This window comes from Artemia franciscana, unplaced genomic scaffold (assembly GCF_032884065.1).
Source record: "Artemia franciscana unplaced genomic scaffold, ASM3288406v1 PGA_scaffold_58, whole genome shotgun sequence".
Lineage (NCBI taxonomy): Eukaryota > Metazoa > Arthropoda > Branchiopoda > Anostraca > Artemiidae > Artemia > Artemia franciscana.
Genome location: NW_027062698.1, coordinates 744283 through 764362, shown reverse-complemented (window position 1 = coordinate 764362; position 20080 = coordinate 744283). Strand labels below are relative to the sequence as shown.

Genomic DNA, 20080 nt, shown 5'->3' with positions numbered 1-20080 from the left:
GTTCGAATCATATTAAGTACTTTGTAGGTTGCCAAGCAGCCACCGGTGGGCCTAAATATCCAAATACTAAAGTTGCAAATATTTGCAAAACAACTGGTATCTTTTTTGTTTCTGTTTATATTGTAACTGGCAATATCTTGTACGTTGTGGGGTTTACATCAGGAATATTTGGTGAATTTTTAAAATATTGAATTTTAGACCCCTTCCCGCCTTTTATTGTTTAATTGTAAATTATTTTAAAAAAACGTACTGGTTTGATACTATTGTGAGAAATTAACATTTCATTCATGATCTGTGGAACGCAGAATTAAAGTGGAAAATGTTTGCTGTCTTATTCCAGGATAAATTTTTCTCAAAGCTCTGTTGTACATGCTGTGGTGGAGGTTGGGGAATTTTGCAAGTACTCTGTCCCCATGATAAAACCTTCGTATCCTAAGACGATATTGTCTTTTACCCCTACCTTTTATCTGTATTTGAGTCATGAGAGTAGTAAGAATGAATCTACTACTCGCGTATGCAAAATATTAATACCTTTTTTGGTAATTTTCTTTTTCATATGTAAAACTGAAATGTACGTTATATTTTTTTTCCTTTTTATCTTTCTGTTTTGACGTTGGTGATTTGTAATTGTCGAAGAGCATACTATCGGCGTTCTTTGCTTAAGGTATCTGGTTTTAAATATAAATTGACACGTTTCAAAAATCACTACAAATAAAACGTTGGTGAGTTGTTAGTAACAGTCAATTCTTTTGGTGGGTTCCATTCCCCTCCTTAGATATGTTTGAAGTATTCTGATATCCCCATGTAAAGGTCGGCTGCTTCCATTTATATGCTTTGTGTTGTCAAATCTACTTTTTTGGTAGATAAATCGTGAAAAATACTAGTTTAAGTTTTTTTTTCTGATTCAAGCAAAGCTTCCACTTCCACTTTCTAAGACACTAACCTTCTATTCATAATTACAATTTGCTTTATTGTACTCTAACTCTTAGGTTTTTTTTTTGCTTTAACGATTAGATATAGTTTGTCGGACAACAGGTGTAAGAAAGAAGAGAACTCGTTGTGAAATCTCTTCTGTGAGGATCGAAGAAAAACTAACCCCTAACCCCTAAAACCAATCCCTGAAAGATCCAACTTGGCCCCAACCATGAGACAAGACAGGGTAGACATATCAGAACTGACTTAGGAAGTGGTTCTTTTGCGAAGCAGAAAGAGCCTCTCCTTACTTTAAACTGGATTCTTAATCCATCGGAATTGGTGGATACAGGAGGGGGGTGGCACAGGCCCACCTTCTCTAGATGGTCAAAAGTTACACTAATTGCAGGAGTGGAGTGGCGAAGAAAATAACAATGGGAAAAGTCCAAGTTTTTTGGTTCCATTATAAATTTATTCTGTATCCATCCCAGTCGATCGGAACTCATAAAATAGTCTGATTTTTTTTTCATAAATCAAACATCAAAAAGTTTTATTGCTCTTTAGGGGCGTCTCCAAAGGCCACTCAGCGTGTCCCCAGGTGGCAATAGGGGAACGGCCTACAGATATGTAGGGTACCTCCACAGGAGGCACGGACCAAGGGAGATCTTGTCCCTGGTGGTCCATGATAGAAACTGGGACATCCTCTCCCGGGGCCGTAAATACAGGTGGAGGAGGATGAAGGCCCTCAAATCCACACTCAATAGGGCCCACCGGTGAACCCACACAACCCGTGAGTTACAACCTTCTCCCAGTAATGGGTTAAACCGCATGGTGACGCAGAACACCATCGTGGGAGAATCTTCTATAGGAGGAAAACTGCGGAAGGGGCGTAAGATCCAGATCTATGGACAACGGCCTCTGCAAAGGGCTGCCTGGACTCTTTCGGAGTATGTGTAAGACTGAGGGCCTTGCAGTCAACTGTATTCCCACTTGAGGAGTGGCGCCCGTCGAGGAAACTATAGTCTAGTAGACGACACAGCATTCGCACGGGACTCTGATTAATGGATAATTCTTTTGGGCTTGGTCTATTTTGACGGGCGTTTGCCGGCTAAAAACCTCTTCCTAGCTAATTTATCTGCTATGGGTTGCCTCCCCGTAGTAGCGGAATATTTATAGACATGAAAATATAATGAGTCTGAGGTAGTAGGCTTGAGACTGTTTGTGCATGATTCCGACTCCTGTTGACAGAAGAGCATCACCAAGTGCTGAAAACCATGTTGTGACCAAGATGGGCCCAGGATTGCACAAAGCCTCCATTAATACTGGAGGTCCCACGGACTTCTTGCTGCCCGGTTCTAAGCCGGCTTAAGCGCTTCGGCATAGGCTTGAGAAAATATGTTAATCCCCGTCCTGCACTGGTATCCAGGATCATTGCTTTTCCTGAAGCCAAAGTAATTTCAATGATTTAAAGAACATGGAAATTGGAACTTGGAATGTTACGACGTTAAAAAATGACTATCGTGTCGACATTTTGACTGACGAATTCAAACGATTCAAACTGGACATATCAGGAGTTTCAGAAACTCATATCCCAGGAGTAGGAAGCATGAAATTAGGTGATATAGAATTTGTTTACTCAGACAGGAAGCATGGGGTACATAGAAAAGGAGCAGGGCTCATGGTGAATAAGGAAGCTGCTAGGTCTTTTTTAGGCTGGTAAGGTATTAGTAGAATACTAATCTCATTTTATGATTAAGAAGTTTAGGGCATCAGTTAAAGTAGTATTTGCCCCCCGTAGAACCGACTGACGGAGATACTAGTGACTCAGACGAATTTTACTTACAGCTACAGGAGCAAATAGCCTAGGTAATCCTAGCCTAGGTAAATTTGGTGTAGGAAAATAAAACAGTAATGGCTACAGACTTTTGCAATTTTGTACGTATAATAATCTAGTTGTAACTAATACGGTGTTTGGTCATAAAATGACCCATAAATTAAAATGGTATTCAAATGACGGTGAGACAACGAACCTTACTGATTATGTTATAGAAAACCGAAGACTGGCAGGATCAATACAAGATACTAAGGTATATAGGAGTGCTGTAGTTGATGTTAAAAGTTAAGATCACCATCTAGTAGTGTCTAGGGTTAATTTAAAGCTGAAATTCCGGAAGAGTAAGTACGTCCCGGGAAATTATGATGTTGGCAGACTCCAAGATGAGAATTCGAGAGAAACTTTGAAGGAACAGTTGAATACTAAATTTGGGAGTTTAAAATTTAACAATGTGGAAGATGGTAGGAATAATTTTAGAAAAACAATTTGTGAAGTTGCTGATGGTGTCGTAGGGAAGAAGTTAGGACTGCAATTAGGAATATTAGTGAGAAAACTTTATCTTTAATAGAGAGGAGAAGGTGCTTGTATAAGAATTATCTGAGTGATAGATCATATGAAAATAAAAGGAATGTAATGAAAGTGGAGAAAGCACTAAAATATGAGGTAAGGAGGTGTGAAGCGGAGGACATGGATAAAATCGCCGAGAATATTGTACTGGCATGTAAATAAATTCAGAAGGAGTATCCGGGGGGAATCAATCCGGATTTCTTCCCGTTAAAGATAGGAGCGGGGCCACAACTAGTGATAAGTAAAACAAGAGAGATGGGCAGAAAATTTTGAGAATGTGCTAAACCGTGATAGAGTTGCAAGAAAAGATATAGAGGAAAATGAAAAAGTTTGTGATACATTGGATGTAAAGGAAGATTTGCTTTGTGAGGAAGAATTAGCGATAGTACTAAAAGGATTAAAAAATAATAAGGCTCCAGCTGCTGATAGTGTGATAAATGAATATCTTAAATATGGTGGCTCTGAGATTAGAAATAAGCTACTGAAAATTATGAATATGACTTTTGAAAAAGGGGAAGTACCTAGCGATTTTAGTAAAAACTCAATTAAACCACTATATACAAAAGACGATAAGAGTGTGGTAATTATCGAAGCATTAGTCAGATCTCTGTCGATAGCAAATTACTTAGTAATATGATTATTTTTAGAGTGAGAGATGATGTAATCGAAGCGAACGAACAGTACAGTGACGACTCGAAGCTACAGTGACGACATTTATCGAATTTGGCTCTGAATCGTGGGCGCTCCTAAAAGCGGATTAAGACTTGCTAGATGTTTTCCAGAGAAATTGCTGTTCTGGGTACCTGGCTGACCTGGTCGTCCTCATCTGGGGTGGGAGGATGCCATAAATAAAGATTTGAAGGAAATAGAAACTTTCTGGAAGGGTATGAAGAGGAGGCTTTGAATAGATTGGGATGGAGGAGCGTGCGTAGCTGTGTTGGCCTCAGGCGGCACGGTGCTGCGGTGAGTTGTTAGTAGTAGTAGTAGTTTACGTTGGATGATGTAGGGATTGTTTCAAACTACTAAAGAGGAATAAAAAAAAAATTAAGTCACAAGATACTTCCAGGAGTACATAAAAATTATTAAGCGAGAAGAAATATGCTAATTAGGTTTTCAGTTACACTAATATAGATTTTTTTTTTAAAGACTCCAATTCCAAGCTAATCAAATTTTTCCAAAATGCACCATTGAAAAAATCGCTGAATTTACAGTTTTTCGATTGCTTCACTAGGTAGAAGATAAATACCATTTATGTGCCTTTTAACACTAATTCTAAATATACCTGTCGCTATCATTACAAATGTGTCAAGCCTTGGTAGGGTTAAAAACATGTGTTGAGTCCTGTACAACTAGTAGCCCGACAAAAAACAGTATTAGCCAGTTTGGGTGATATATTATTTTGTTCGATAGCTTTATTAAAGAACGACTTGTCCTCTCCTCAACTGTTCAAGAAATAATTTAATATTTTTGTCTGCTTTGAATTGATCCTGGACAATCATGTAGAATATGGCTCAATCTTCATTCAAGTGCATTTTTGTTATAGTATCAATAAAATAGACAGTTTTTCCTTTTTAGTTTTCTGTTCTACAACTAAATTTAGTAGACCCTTTCCACTTTATTTCTCAATTTAATTTTTTTGCATTGTAATTGGTTTTTGTAGTTAGATCTTGACAATCAACTTAAAATAAATTACCCTTGTTGTATTTGGTTTGAGTTGAATGAGGTAAAGCCATTACCAGTCAGGTATAAAAAAAGGGTAAAGAATACCACATTGGACTTTACAGTCCATACCGGTGGCGCTGATCTCCATTTCATTGCGTTTCAGCTAGGAAGTGTATTGGTGGTATGGGGTAAGACATCCTTTGCTTTCGGACACCCTTCCTGTTCCCCAGATTTCTCCAGGTACCCATTTAGAGCTGGGTCAACACTGGCTGAGCTAACAGAGTCAAGCTACTAACCCCCGTTTAAACTAGGTAACCAGCGGCACCAGCACTCGAATCCCTTTCCTCACGGACAAAGGATTTCAAGTCTAGCATACTAACCACTCGGCTAAGCCGACTCATATGTGAGATATGATCATCACTTATGATTCTAAAAAACATTCTACGGTAACTTTGCTCATACCTTCAGTTACCCCGTAAGTTGCTCAAATCCTAATTTTAAAAAAATTAAATTAATTTTATCAGTTATCTATTGAAGTTTAGTTTCGGTTTATTTGCTATGAATTCAGTTTGTTTTCTGGAGTCTGGGTCTTGTAAATATTCTGCACAAGATAGTTTGGCTTCTTTCTCTTTTTTTTTCACTTTACGTAGTATTTATCCTGTCTCGTGACGAGTATATAAAAAATATATATTTAAAGAGAAGGTTACATTTTAGAATTCCACACAACCTTTTTTCGCTTTATGCTTAGTTTCCCGGTGTTATAAAAGAAGAAGAATCTTCTAGTCAAATTAATTTTTTCCTTGGACATTAGACATTTCTAGGACAGAATAGGCAAAAGTAATTACTTGAACCTATTAACTGAAATGGTTCATTTACACTTTCAGTTGCTCTATACAAAGCATAGCCAATAACTGTTAGAGGTAAGCTACTTCATCTTTTCTATGTACCGTGTACTAAGCAGCTTTTCAGTCTAAGCAGAATGGAACTTCTTGCGAAATTGATGATTTTTCAAAATGTTGTGCAGACTACTACAAAATTTGATGCTCAGACAAAAACGTTATCTTTTCTTGGAGCCATTGCCTGTAAAAACCACAGACAAAAAGCGAGTCCGCCGAAAAGTACGATTTATCTTATGATTTTTAAAATATTTACCTGTTATTTTTTTATGTTTTGACGAATTCTTAACCGCCTGATACAGAGCAAACCCTTGAAAAATTTTGCACATGGGCCATGATATAAGATTATATTCAACTACAAGTATTATATATCTAATAGCTTGAGATATGTATTAAAATTGGCAAACAGAACGTTTAATCTATCGTTCAAAAATATTTCTGTGCCTGATATCCAATATTCTTTCGGCACCTCACTCCAAATTTTTGGTAGGTGTCTGTGACACCTAGCCAATCACGTAAGGTTGTTTGACGGGAAGGGAAGCAAATATTTTTCCAGAATACTTTTATTTTGGTGGCATCTGATCATCAAAAAAAGTGTACCCTTTTTTGTTTCACGGGGGAGGAGGGGTATAGAGCTGAAATATTAGGGTACAGTATCTTTTGGGAAGGGGGAAAATTACGGGAGTATATACAACGACTGTTTTTTTTATGGCTGTCGTCCGACAGGCTATTTTGCTAGTCTATCGCACTTCATTCAGCTGCCCATGGTAACAAAATTATTCATCTGCAGTGACCCAGCTAGACGAATAGATAGTTTCAAAAGAACGGCTCTAAAGAAACAACTAAGAGACTAAAGATTTCACTCACGTTTGGAGAGCCAATTGGCGCGTTTCTGGGTCTTTGGTGACATATGCTGTAAGACCAACAGCCGATGACCCCTTCCCTGAAGTGTACTGGGATCTCGGCACCAGATGGAACACATATTGTAGAAGTTGTGACTTTGAAGTACCTGGGTCACCACAAAGGAGGATGTTGATTTCCGATCTGTGAAAGGACAATAACTTATATAAAAGTGTGTTAGAATTAATTATTGCCTAAGGCTATTTTTTTTAGAGGAATTGAATTTGGCTTAAGATGCGGGATTTTACATCACTCAGTGTTTGGATCTTCTTTTCGATAAGGAATGGATTGAATAGGTGCGGGGCCCGGTTAGACTTTTTTGGCGGGGCCCATTCGATACATAAATATTTAAATAAAATATACCTGCATAAGAGCTTACGTACTCAAACTAGTTCACATAAGCAGTTTAAAATCTCTCTAATATAGGGGTATCCCGATCGAATTCAATAAATATGACATGAGAAACTTTAGCGCAAAGAGTGGGGCGTTGAGGAGGAAAAGCCCCTTTCATATACGGAGTAATTTCTGTTCGTTTTAAGTTTTAATGTTGCTCCTTACTTTCATTAAAAAAAACTTGTTTTTTTTACTTAATTTCTGAACGTTTTTAAATTAATGCATGTTTTGATCTTGGCTCTCCGCCCGTAAATAATTAAAAGTAAATTTGCATATTGATTAATTGCAATTAATCGGAAGATTTTGAGAAAAAAGGAGCGAGGGAGGAGGCCTAGTTGCCCTCCAGTTTTTTGATTAATTAAAAAAGGCAACTAGAACTTTTAATTTTTTACAAACGTTTTTATTGGTAAAAAATATACGTAACTTACGAATTAACTTACGTAACGAACTTTTATAATCGTATGTTTTTATGGCGTATATGAGGGGGTTCAACCCTCGTCGATACATCGCTCTTTACACTAGAGCTTAAATTTTGTCCCAATTCCTTAAGAATGACTTCTGAATCACAGAGACTGTAGAATAGATAGTTTAAATTACTAAAAATACTTTAGCGTAAAGATTGAGGTATAACGAGGAGGTAAACCCCTCACATGCTTAATAATTTTTGTTCGTTTTAAGTTTTAATGCTGCTCCTTACTTTCAGTAGAAATTTTTTTTCATATTTATTTTTTCATTGTTTTTTTCAAATAATGCTAGAAAATCCTGCGCCCCCTTCATTGAAATTCTCTTCCCCCATGAGAAGTTTCTCCATGGAAATATCCTCAAACGTAACCCCCTTCAACTCCCCCCTAAGGCAAAAAAATTCCCCAGAAAACGTCTTTACACTTTCCAGTAACCATTACTATATGTAAACACAGGTGAAAGTTTGTAACTTGCAGCCCCTCCCACGGGGACTGCGGGGGAGTAAGTCGTCCCTAATGACATAGTTATTAGGTTTTTCGACTATGGCTATCTCAGAATTTTGATCCGGTGACTTTTGGGAAAAAATGAGTGTGGGAGGGGGCCTCGGTGCCCTCTGATTTTTTTGGTCACTTAAAAAGGGCACTGGAACTTTTGATTTCCGTTTGAATGAGCCCTATTGCGGACATTCTAGGACCACTCAGTCGACACGGTCACCCCTGAAAAAAAACAACAACACAAAAACAAACAAGAGCTAAGAGCTCATATGGCACTTGTGACGAGGCGAGAAGAGCTAAGAGCCAAGAGATCATATGGTATGAGCTCTAACAAAATTCTATGAATCAATAGATTGATTTAAAAAGGAAAATAAGAGGCTTAACGCCGGTCAGGATTTGAAATAAGAGCTCTGAGTCACGATGTCCTTCTAAATATCAAAATTCATTAAGATCCGATCACCCACTCATAAGTTATAAATACCCAATTTTTTCTAATTTTTCCTCTCCCTTTAACACCCCAGATGGTCGAATCTGGGAAAACGACTTTATCAAGTCAAATTGTGCAGCTCCCTGACACGCCTACCAATTTTCATCGTCCTAGCACGTCCAGAAGCACCAAACTCGCCAAATCACTGAATCCCTCCCCATAATTCCTCCAAAGAGAGCGAATCCAGTACGATTCTGTCAATCACGTATCAAGGACATTTGTTTATTCTATCAACCAAGCTTCATCCCGATTCCTCTACTCCAAGTGTTTTTCCAAGATTTCCCCCTCCAACTCCCCCCAATGTCAAAAGATCTGGTCGGGATTTAAAATAAGAGCTCTGAGACATGAATTCCTTCTAAAAGTCAAATTTCATTAAGATCCGATCATCTATTCATAAGATAAAAATACCCCAATTTTCACGTTTTCCAAGAATTCCGGTTTCCCCCTCCAATTCCCCCCAATACCACAGGATCTGGACGGAATTTAAAATTAGAACTTTAAAGCACAAGATCCTTCTAAATATCAAATTTCATAAAGATCTGGTCACCCTTTCGTAAGTTACAAACACCTCAATTTTCTAAATCCCCCCCCCATTACACCAAAGAGAGCAGATCCGGTTATGTCAGTCCCGTATCTTAGACAGGTTTCTATTCTTCCCGTCTAGTTTCATCATGATCTAACCGCTTTAAGTGTTTTCTAAGATTTCCATTCCCCCCAACTGCCCCCCCCCCCCAATTACGCTTGATCCGGTTGAGATTTAAAATAAAAGATCTGAGTTAAGAGGAACTTCTAAATATGAATTTTCATGAAGATCCGATCACTCCTTCGTAAGTTAAAAATACGTAATTTTTCTTATTTTTCAGAATTAACCTTTCCCCCCAATAGAGCGGATCCGTCCAATTATGTAAATCACGTATTTAAGACTTCTGCTCATTTTTCCCACTAACTTTCATCCCGATCCCTCCAATCTAAGCGTTTTCCATGATTTTAGGTTCCCCCACCCCAAACTTCCCCCAATGTCACCAGATCCAGTCAGGATTTAAAATAAGAAAGACACTTTGAGACACTATATCCTTCTAAATATCAAATTTCATTGAGATCCGGTCACCCGTTCGTAAGTTAAAAATACCTCATTTTTACTAATTTTTCAGAATTAACCCCTCCCCCAACTACCCCAAAGAGAGCAGATCCGTTCCGGTTATGTCAATCATGTATCTAGGACTTGTGCTTATTTTTCCCACCAAGATTCATCCCGATCCTTCCACTCTAAGTGTTTTCCAAGTTTTAGGTTTCCCCCTCCCCCCCCCAATGTCACCAGATCCGGTCGGGATTTAAAATAAGAGCTCTGAGACACGATATCCTTCTAAATGTCAAATTTAACTGAGATCCGATCACCCGTTCGTAAGTTAAAAATACCTCAGTTTTTCTAATTTTTCAGATATAACCCTCCCCCAACTACCCCAAAGAGACCGTATCCGTTCCGATTATGTCAATCATGTATCTAGGACTTTTGTTTATTTTTCCCACCAAGTTTCATCCCGATCCCTCCACCCTAAGTGTTTTCCAAGTTTTAAGTTTCCCCCTCCCAATCCCCCCCCCCAATGTCATCTATTCCGGTCGGGATTTAAAATAAGAGCTCTGAGACACAATATCATTCCAAACGTCAAATTTCATTAAGATCCCATCACCCGCTCATAAGTTAAAAATTCTTCATTTTTTCTATTTTTTTCCGAATTAACCGGCCCCCCACTCCCCCCCCCCAGATGGTCAAATCGGGAAAACGACTATTTATAATTTAATCTAGTCCGGTCCCTGATGCGCTTGCCAAATTTCATCGTTCTAGCTTACCTGGAAGTGCCTAAAGTAGCAAAACCGGGACCGACAGACAGACGGACAGAATTTGATATGGCACCACGTGCCATAAAAAACAAATAAATACGCATCCTTGATCTGTCTTCTGGCAAAAAATGCGAAATTCCACATTTTTGTAGATAGGAGCTTCAAACTTCTACAATAAGGTTCTCTGATACACTGGATCTGATGGTGTGATTTTCATTAAGATTGTATGACTTTTAGGGGATGTTTTCCCCCTATTTTCTAAAATGAGGAGCATTTTCTCAGGCTCGTAATTTTTTAGGGTATAACTGATCTTGATGAAACTTACATATTTAAAATCATCATTAAAATGCGATCCTTTTGATGTCACTATTGGTATCAAAATTTCATTTTTTAGAGTTTCGGTTACTATTTAGCCGGGTCGTTCCTTACTACAGTTCGTTACCACGAACTGTTTGATAAAGTATATATCATATTTTTCTGTTTATTGTGATAGCAACAAGGGGCCCTTCCAGATACAGGACCCGATTGGGCCCAATCGCCCTTTATCCTGCCCTGATTTTGATCTGAGCTGAAATAATCTTTCTCTGGCATAAAAAATTGTGGGACAATAAATCTGTCATTGTGGACTAAGCAGAAAAAATTGAGACCTTTTTCAAAGAAGATAGATTTAACATTGCTAGAAAACAAAATCTAATAAACATCCTCTGAGGCGATATAGACAACATCCTATCTAAAAAGAAATACGTGTTAAATTTACAACTTTAAAAAAATTAATTTCCTCTTTTCCAAGAACCCTTAAATAAATTGTCTTCATTAAAAAGGATTTAATAATATTTAATTAACTACGTTATTTCGTCCCTCGGGTTCTCCAAGCTATCAACCCAGCATCAATTAACCCAAACAAATAACAACCATCTGAAAAGGATAGACCCTGAGACGACATTTTACACTATTACAAAATTTCCAAAGTAGAAATACTTAGCTTAGTAGTGAACATTAATTACTAATAAAAACCGAAAACAGTTGAAAGATTAAATTTCAGGGATTCAGAAATAAAGTGACACACGGATTTTTTTTTTCTAATTGGAAAATAGACTGAGTAGCTTTTTGACAACGTGGGCCAGTTACTGTCTTCTCCTTTTTCTCTTGTTGCTCTTGTTAAGAGAAAAAAAATTAGTTTATTTCTTTCAACATGAGAAGGACTAATAATTGTTTAAGACTTGCAAGGTTAGCTTTAAGGACTTAAAGAAAAATATTTTCCCCGAGTCCTAACACCCTGTTAAACCGATACTTCTTGACTAGTTTCATCCAAGGTCCCTATTTTCTTCCCTGATTTACACCCACACAGAAAAGTATTGAAAAATTTGAGCTCCTCATTGGTTGATCTTACTTTCTTCTTGTTCATATTCTACGTTTAGAGAGCATTTTGCTGATAAAATCTAGCCAGGTTTTATAATATGCTTCGTTTTTTAAACCTTTTTTAACTTTAACGTTTAGCATTTTTTTTTATTTTAATCTACGCGTCACTACTGTTCATTTTCTTTTCTCCTATACTTTTGTCTTTTCATCCTTATTGACCGATAGCTCCTTACTCTTTTTGTCATTTTTACTTCTTCATGTATGTTGTTGTGCATTTTTACTTTTGATAGATATCGATCTTACCCCTCTTTTATTATATCTGTTTAATTGCTGCATCGTACCGTACGATGCAGTAATTAAAGAATATGGTACTATTCTTTTATTAGTGTACCATTTCCTTTAGAAGATGAAAATGCTGAAAGCATCAGCTGATAAAAATATAGGGACGAATCTGTTTTTCAAATCTAGCGGGGGGGGGGGGGGGCATTTCTTCAATAAAAAACACCAAGAAAGGACATTTTCGAGTGAAAATGCCCAGTGAAATTCTTACTTCTGACACTTTTTTACTTATTCCGCTTTGGGCTTTGATTCTATCTTCTTTTTGACTCTATCTTTTTTACTTTGTTATATCCCTTGTTTTGGGCTTTGCCTCTATCTTCTTTTTAACTCTTATCTTTTTTACTTGGTCATACTCCAATTTTGGGCATTTACTCTATCTTCTTTTTAACCTTTATCCTTTTTACTTTTTCATTTTCCGTTTCAGGGCTTTGAATATATATTTTCTTTTTAACTCTTACTTTCTTTTTTACTTTGTCATATATCGTTTTTGGGATTAGACTCTATCTTCTTCTTTTTTTGGTTCAAAAATTTTCAACTAGCTAGATGATTCACTCGACAGTTTCACTTGTGGAATCCTAATCAATTATTGTTAACAGTCTTTCTTACTTTTCTGGTTTTTGCACCATAGAGATGTAAAGAAAAAACAAAATATTCCCTATAAAACAACAAATGTAATATTTCACTCACCCCCTAACACGGATGCTTAAGTTTTAGGTCAGACACAAGTCAAACAGGTATGTCAAAACTCAAGGATCTTCCATTTCGAATTACCCAGATCATCTTCTTTTTTACCCCCTTTCTCCTTAAGCATTATAAACTTTAAAATAATTATACTTATAAGCTAATTTTTTTAAATAATTCTTCAAGACGCAGCGTCCAATTTTCAAACCCAAAGGGAAAATGACCTTGGACAATTCGCTGGTTACTTCTCATAATTTCTAAAGCTTAATAGATTGTTAAGGATGAATATATCTGATACTACGCAACATTTATGACAGGAGAACAGAGGAAAAATATTATACAAAAAGCCAATTCATCCTCAAAATCCTCAGTAAGTACCATTGTATTTATGCAAGGACAAGGAAAAAGCGTCCTGTAAAGATTTAGTTACTGCCTTTCATCTCTTTATGAAAAGGCTTTATTAAGCCCTTGAAGAAGGAAAAAAAGGACAAATAATAAATCTAAGAAGAAGACCTGTCAATTACAGACCAAGGTTGCCAATTCGAAGAAGATTTACTATTTTCCAAATTTCAACAATCAAGTTTACTAGATTGAGCCCCATTTTACTAGATATCACCAAAAAAGAGCGCATAAAAACTATCACCGTGACGCACTCAAGTTCGTCAAAAAGGAGATAAGTCATTTTTATGTTTTAAACTCCCTATCCTGTCACCAGTGTATACAGCTGAAAATGACACCCTGTTGTTTACTCGAACAAGACCAAAGGCAACGGCCGGAAGGGAGAGGTAGAGGAGACGAGCGCCTTCTCGTCCTTTAAAAACCTGAAAATAACTAAAACCAAAGACTAGCAAAAAAAAAAAAAAAAGAAAGACTGAACTAGCATCTCAAATCAAACATGCTAAAAACATGTCCTGTTTTTTTTTACTGATTTTCTGACGAAGCAAAAAGCGGACAACAATCACCACTCAATCTTAAAGATTTTCAGTCTTTTACTCACAGTGACGTGAATAAACGAGAAAATAGCGGGGAGGGGGGAGGGATATATGCGCCAAATTCAGGGGATGGGCCAACACCTAATGAGCGTTCTTTTTAGAATCTAAGGAAGGACAATGAAACCTAGGGGAGCAAATCCCCCTCCTCCGCAATTGACAACACTGGCTCATTATCAAGCCGTCCTAGCCGAATGGTTAGAACAAAACCGTTGTCCGTGAGACAGGGATTCAAGTCCTGGTGTCACTGGTTATTTGGTTTGGACCGGAGGTCAGTGGCGTGACTCTGTAAGCTCAGCCAGAGTAGACCCAGTTCTAAATAGGTACCTGGATAAATCTGGGAAAGTTAAACAGGGAGTGCGAAAGCACAAGATGGCTGGCCCCAAATCCCCATTGCACTTCCTGGCTGAAGGACCACGCAACGGAGATCAGAACCGCCGGTAGAGACTGTAAAGTCCAAAACCGTATTCTGTCCCTTTACTTTTTTACTGGCTCATTATCCATTAGGTACATATTTTGTCCAGTAATTTAGGCTCATACTAAACCAAAACCATACACTTTTTTTACGCTCATTAACAAGAGTCGATGAAAGTTGACCATTCGAAAAGGCAAATTCCGAAGACAAAGTCGTTTTGAATGCATTAGAGCTGCAATTATCCAAGCATTCAAACAGTTTCTTCGGCTGATTTTCATCATATTGATGCTGAAAAATTGACGTTTTGTGCTGGCTGATGCAGGGGACAAAGCAAAAAGATTCAGCATGACCTTAAGTAGACCCGAATGACTAACCACCCCCTTTTTCGAACTTTTTCCAAAACTTAGCGGGAGCCTCTGACTGTAACAGCTCGACAATCACTTCACACAGAACATGCAAATTCTCATTTTTGCTGTCCAATACTTCAAGCCTTTCCATTTTCTCGACTTAGGTTTTACAGTCTCTAACAGAAAAGCGTTTCAACCTCTAAAGAAAGGAAAAAGGTGACCTTGGCAAATCCACTTCTGTAAGGCAAAATGTAAGGCATTTTGTAAGGCAAAATGATCTAAAACATGTGATACTCGGTTCGTCCAGTTAAATTCTAGTGCAGCTTTGATTTTCAAGTTCATTCAGATAGGAAAGGCGCGCTTTTGGAATGGCCACAACTCAAAACCAACTGTCCCCTCTAGACAGGTTTCCACGTATATGTATACCTTATCTTATGCTTTCAAGCTTGAAAAAATTCCCAAGATTGCCTAAATTCAGGGCAATAAACATGTCTTTCATCTTTTCCGAAAGAATGAATCATTGAAGAATAAGTTCTAGTGCCCTTTTAAGAGCCAAAAGTGATCGAAGGGCATCTAGCCCCCCCCCCCCTGCATGCCATTTTCATCTGAAGACATCCACTCAAAATTTAAGATAGCTATTATGTTCAAAATGTTCCAAGGGTAAATTGACTATGCCTCAGGGGTTGAAATAACCTGCACAGTCCCCAGGGCAAGGGGCTGCAAGTTGTGCAGGGGGCATGTATGATCCCGAGTCTTCAAAAAGCTTAAGATATTAAGGAGAAACCTCAAGAAAATGTTGGGTGAAATGTTAAATTAAATCAAAAGACTCTGTGTGCCTACAATTTATCTGCAATATCTTAAGGTGAGGAAATTAAATTGAAACTTCCGAGGCATTTTGAGAAGGATGTTGGAAAGTAGTTGGAGGACAGCCAGCCCCCCTTTCTTCTTTTTAGATGTTCCCCTTCTCAAAAACTGATCGTTTTTTTTTAAATATTTTTTTCAAAATAGTCGAAAGATCGAAAAACTATGGCTCTGGGGATGCCATGCCCCCACAGTCCCAGTCTAATGATTGTAATGAATCATGCAATTTTCCCAGTGTTTACATGCAGGATTTGTCCCAGGGAAAAGGTGAAATGATTGATTGTGGGTGTATCCTAAAAGGCTAGGGATATTAAGGTGAAACTTCAATGAATGTTTAGAGGTAAGTTGAACAAAATCAAAAGACACTATGTGCATCCCGTTTAACAAAATGGCGTATAGCCATGCCTCTGGTTATGATATAAGCCCCCTGAGGCCCTGGGGCAAGGGCTGAAAGTTATACAAGTTGGCCATTGCTTATACATAATTTTTATTGTTCGTTTGTTGCTTAGAAAAGAAAGATGTTTGATCCTGGGTATCCGAAAAGGATCAGGGTATTAAGCTAAAACCTTAATCGAAAATCTATCAAAGGGTAAATGAAACCCAAAACGAACAGAAATAAAAATAAATGATCAGGGTAAACATAAAGATAAAAATATAATGATTTATATTAATAAATAAGCCTTAAACGAGAAAAAAATAGATTAAACATTCATGGCAAACTTAGAACGAACACTAGAACGAAAGTTACTACAAACAGCAGTTTGGACACTGCAACCTTCCCTCTCCCTTAATTGTGAAGTTCTAACGCCTGTTGTGTCATTTGCACTTTAATTAAGACAAAATATACTGTAACATAAAAGAATGTTTAAAACACTTTGTAATAACTATATTATTAGCATTACATTATTAATATATAAAATAAATATTTTAAACATAGCCTATATATTGAAAAATGTAAAAATTACACTGAAATAAAATCTTGAATTGCTCAAATTTCCAAGAATTAATGTCATTATGTATAAAATATTTGTTTATTTTTATTAGTTCTTTCCAGTCATATTGATTATTACAGCAATTAATTTTTATTTTTCGTCGATATTTTAAAATTAAAGCTCAATTTTCAAAATGAATGTAATTTTCAACGAAACGTAATGGACGCAATAGGTTTTGGAACTTCTAAGGTTAGGGGGGAGGTAGGGGATTGACGTCGTAGCTAAAGTCCCAGGTGTATTCCAGCACAATTTCAGCTCGTTTTTGAAAAGCTAATAATTAGTGAAATGACTACTATTCACTCTCTGTGCCATAGGATCCGTTTTCCACAAACCGGTTTTATGTTTATGTTTTCTAATACACATTGAACACTTCGCGGTAACGAACTGAAAGTAAGGAGCCACTCGGGTCAATAGTAAGCGACAATCTAAAAAAAGGGATTTCGATAGCAATGTATCAAAGAATTAGCTTTTTAACCTGCTTTCAAATAAATAAATAAAAAAATCATTAAGTTTAGTGCTTCCCATCAAAGGCAATGAGCCTGAGAATGTTTGCCTGATTTCAAAAAAGGGGGAGAGACAACCCCAAACGTATTGTCCCGATTTTTAAGACCGACTGCTGAAACACGAAATTGGTTGAATTGGAGTGCGTAAAGAGCGAGGAATTGAGGAGGAGGCAGCCCTTCTCATATACGGAATAATTTCTATTCATTTTAAGTTTTAATGTTGCCGCTTACTTTCTGCTGAAAAAAGTTTTTTTTATTTAATTGCACAAAGCAGACAAGCTGACTAACGGAAGCACGATTGAAATCTGACTTTTGACAATTTCATAGATTTTCCCACTTTTCTTGGGCAGCCTTCCTTAGTTTTGAAGCATAATAATGATTTGGATACAAAACACGTGGTTAAAATTTCAGCAAGATCAATGTATCTGATAGTAAGCAACGGAAATAAAACAGAAAAATTAAATACAAATTTAATTACCAAAAAATAAATTCCTTCTTCCCTCCTTGTGATGGGTCCAAAAGAATCATTCGTAAAAAAACAACTTTGGGTTGAAAATGTTCTAATTCGTGCGATGCCCCCTAACCCTCTGGCAGAAGGAATCATAACTTGCAACCCAATGCTTTTTTATATAGAAATACTCTCTTTTAGGAATCGGGAGCAAACTGACGTTATCTGTGCAATGGGTGAACTTGCTTCAGGTATCCGTTGTATGATACCATAAGACTGTTTTCAGATCTGAAGATTACTGATTGGCTGGGAGTTACAGAAACATATCAATCATATAAGCAGAGATTCTACTTTGACAATATGCCAACGCCTGGACGCCAATGTTTAACTAATGACGCTTCGGAATAGGGAGGCACTATGTCCTGAGTAAAAATCTTTAATTCTTTTAAACCGCAATATGTAATTGACTAACATCTGATTTTTCAATTACAGTAGCTTATAGTATAAAATTAAGTAATTGTATCACGAGATGTAAATGAGTAGATACAAGAAAAAGCCAACTCATTCTCAAACTTTCCATAAAGTACCATTGAAAGCTTGCAAGGACAATGGAAAAGTTGTCCCGCAAATACTTAGACACTGCCTTTGATCTTTACGAAGAAGCACTTTACGAAGAAGAAGAATAAACTTTATTGCGTTATCGATTGCATTAAGTGTCTATTCAAAGAAGAAAAAAAAAGAAGATAAAATATGTTGAAAATCAAAGCTACGAAAAATGCTACCTAACTTTTCACAAAAAAAAAAGAAAACAAATTCCCAACAAATCCCAACAAAAGTTACTTATGGGATGAACAGGCTGCTATTATTACACTCTTTAATTTTGCTCCAAAAATACATACAAATTAGAACAGATTGTGGAATTCGACTTTGATTTTTTAATACAGTGATGACAATGGTGACAATTGAATAATTCTCATCCCCGTTAGCAGTTACATGTGCCTATCCGTCAGTAACCATCCGTATGCCTGCCGTGTTCATCGGTCAGGTCAAAGAACATAATTACAAGACATAGCGTCAAATATTACAGGACTAAAAAAAAAAAAAAAAAAAAATCATTAAAACCAATCGGGTTTACATTTTTGAAAAGGTCTTCGAAGACAATTTCTCTTCCTTTTTTAAGCAATTTAAGTATTTTTCTTAGTATCTTTTAAGAGTTTTTTTTAACTCGCCACCTATTTAAATGTATGTCATTTACTCTATATTATATAAGCCGCCTTTTTTCGTACGGTAATAAAAGAAGATGCAAAAATTCACGTTTTACAGGCTACACTTTAGAAGGTGGCAATTTTCTGTGTCGTGATCTCTTTTGTAACTCCAAAAGAGCACCAGATCCTCAAATACCCGTTCGAATGAACCATCTTGAAATAAAAATTTAGAACAATGGACTACGGATGATCACAAGCATGACCATCCTTCCCTGAAAAAAAAAGGGAAATTTCATATTGTGTCAACAGTTGGTTTAGGATTCTCCTACATGTTCAAGGTCATTGCATAATTTCAGTTAAAATAGCACCCCATCTATTTTTTTGGGGTGGGGGGAGTTAAATTCCTATTTCTAAAATTATGTATACTTACTGTGCCAATAGCTTTCAATTTCAATTTTTAATAGCTTTTAAATTTCCTTAGGTAGCCTTAAATTCAATGAATTTTAAGTATTTATAATCACCATAAAAAGCCAAATTTTTGTGTAGGTTATTTTTCAGTGATTATTTAATTACTTGCTATGAAAATTTACATAGATTTATTTATTTGAGTGTTTTGTTCATTGCATAGTTTCGGTAGCTGCATCAGTATATCGATTGTTCTTTTGAGTTACACAGCATAGCGTTATAAGTCGATTGACTTTTGACCTACTAAACAAATCTATCGAAAAAAGCATGTTTGGCTGTATTTTTTTTTTTTTAATTGTTATATCGTTTTAAGCATTAACCACAAAAAAACTTTTACGCAAAAAAAGAGATAACTTTAAATTCGAGCATTTTATTAGCCTCAAGAATAAAAGATTATAAGACATAATAAAATCAACAAACAATGTAATATCGAAAACAAATATAGTTACTTGTCAATTTACACGAAAACAAAGTGACCAAAAACTAACTTAAAATCTTAAATTGCCCATATAATACTGAATTACATTTCTGAGTTCTCAAAAAAACTACTCTAATTTCAATGATCCATAAATTTTTGAATTTAGAATAAAGCTTTCGCCTAAATAACATATTCCCAAAATAATTTTTTTTGAAGTTTCTTATTCTTATTTTTTGGAGCATACCACGTTATTATTCCATTGAAGACGTGGAAATAATTTGTTCTGAAGAAACGAATTCCTCCATATCAAAAGAAGACAGGAAGAATTTTTTTTTTTTTTTTGTAATTGTTATCTCGTTCTCAGCATCAACTGCAAAATGACTTACGAAAAAAAAAAAAAAAAAAAAAAAAAAAAAAAAAAAAAAATCCAAATTTAAGCATTTTATTAGCTTCAAGAATAAGAAAAATATGAGACAATAAAATCAACTAACTGTCTATAAAAAACAAATATAGTTACTTGTCAATTTACACTAAAACAAAACAACTAAAAACTAACTTAAAATATTAAATTGCCCTTATAATACTGAATACATTTCTAAGTTTTCAAAATAA

At 36.3% G+C, this 20080-nt stretch overlaps 1 protein-coding gene and 1 long non-coding RNA gene across 2 annotated transcripts in view; one reads left to right on the top strand and one right to left on the bottom strand.

Annotated features, from left to right (window-relative positions):
• The window catches only part of LOC136042047 (DNA replication licensing factor MCM4-like), a 135345-nt gene that overhangs the window by 87835 nt on the left and 27430 nt on the right, over positions 1–20080 (bottom strand). Inside the window, exon 3 of the mRNA XM_065726907.1 lies at positions 6739–6915. Coding sequence (XP_065582979.1) covers positions 6739–6915 — 177 coding nt within the window. The remainder of the gene's footprint in view (positions 1–6738; positions 6916–20080) is intronic.
• Positions 1–20080, top strand: part of LOC136042049 (uncharacterized) — a 50173-nt gene that overhangs the window by 17853 nt on the left and 12240 nt on the right. The window contains exon 2 of the long non-coding RNA XR_010621153.1: positions 17582–17806. This is a non-coding gene — a long non-coding RNA (uncharacterized LOC136042049). The remainder of the gene's footprint in view (positions 1–17581; positions 17807–20080) is intronic.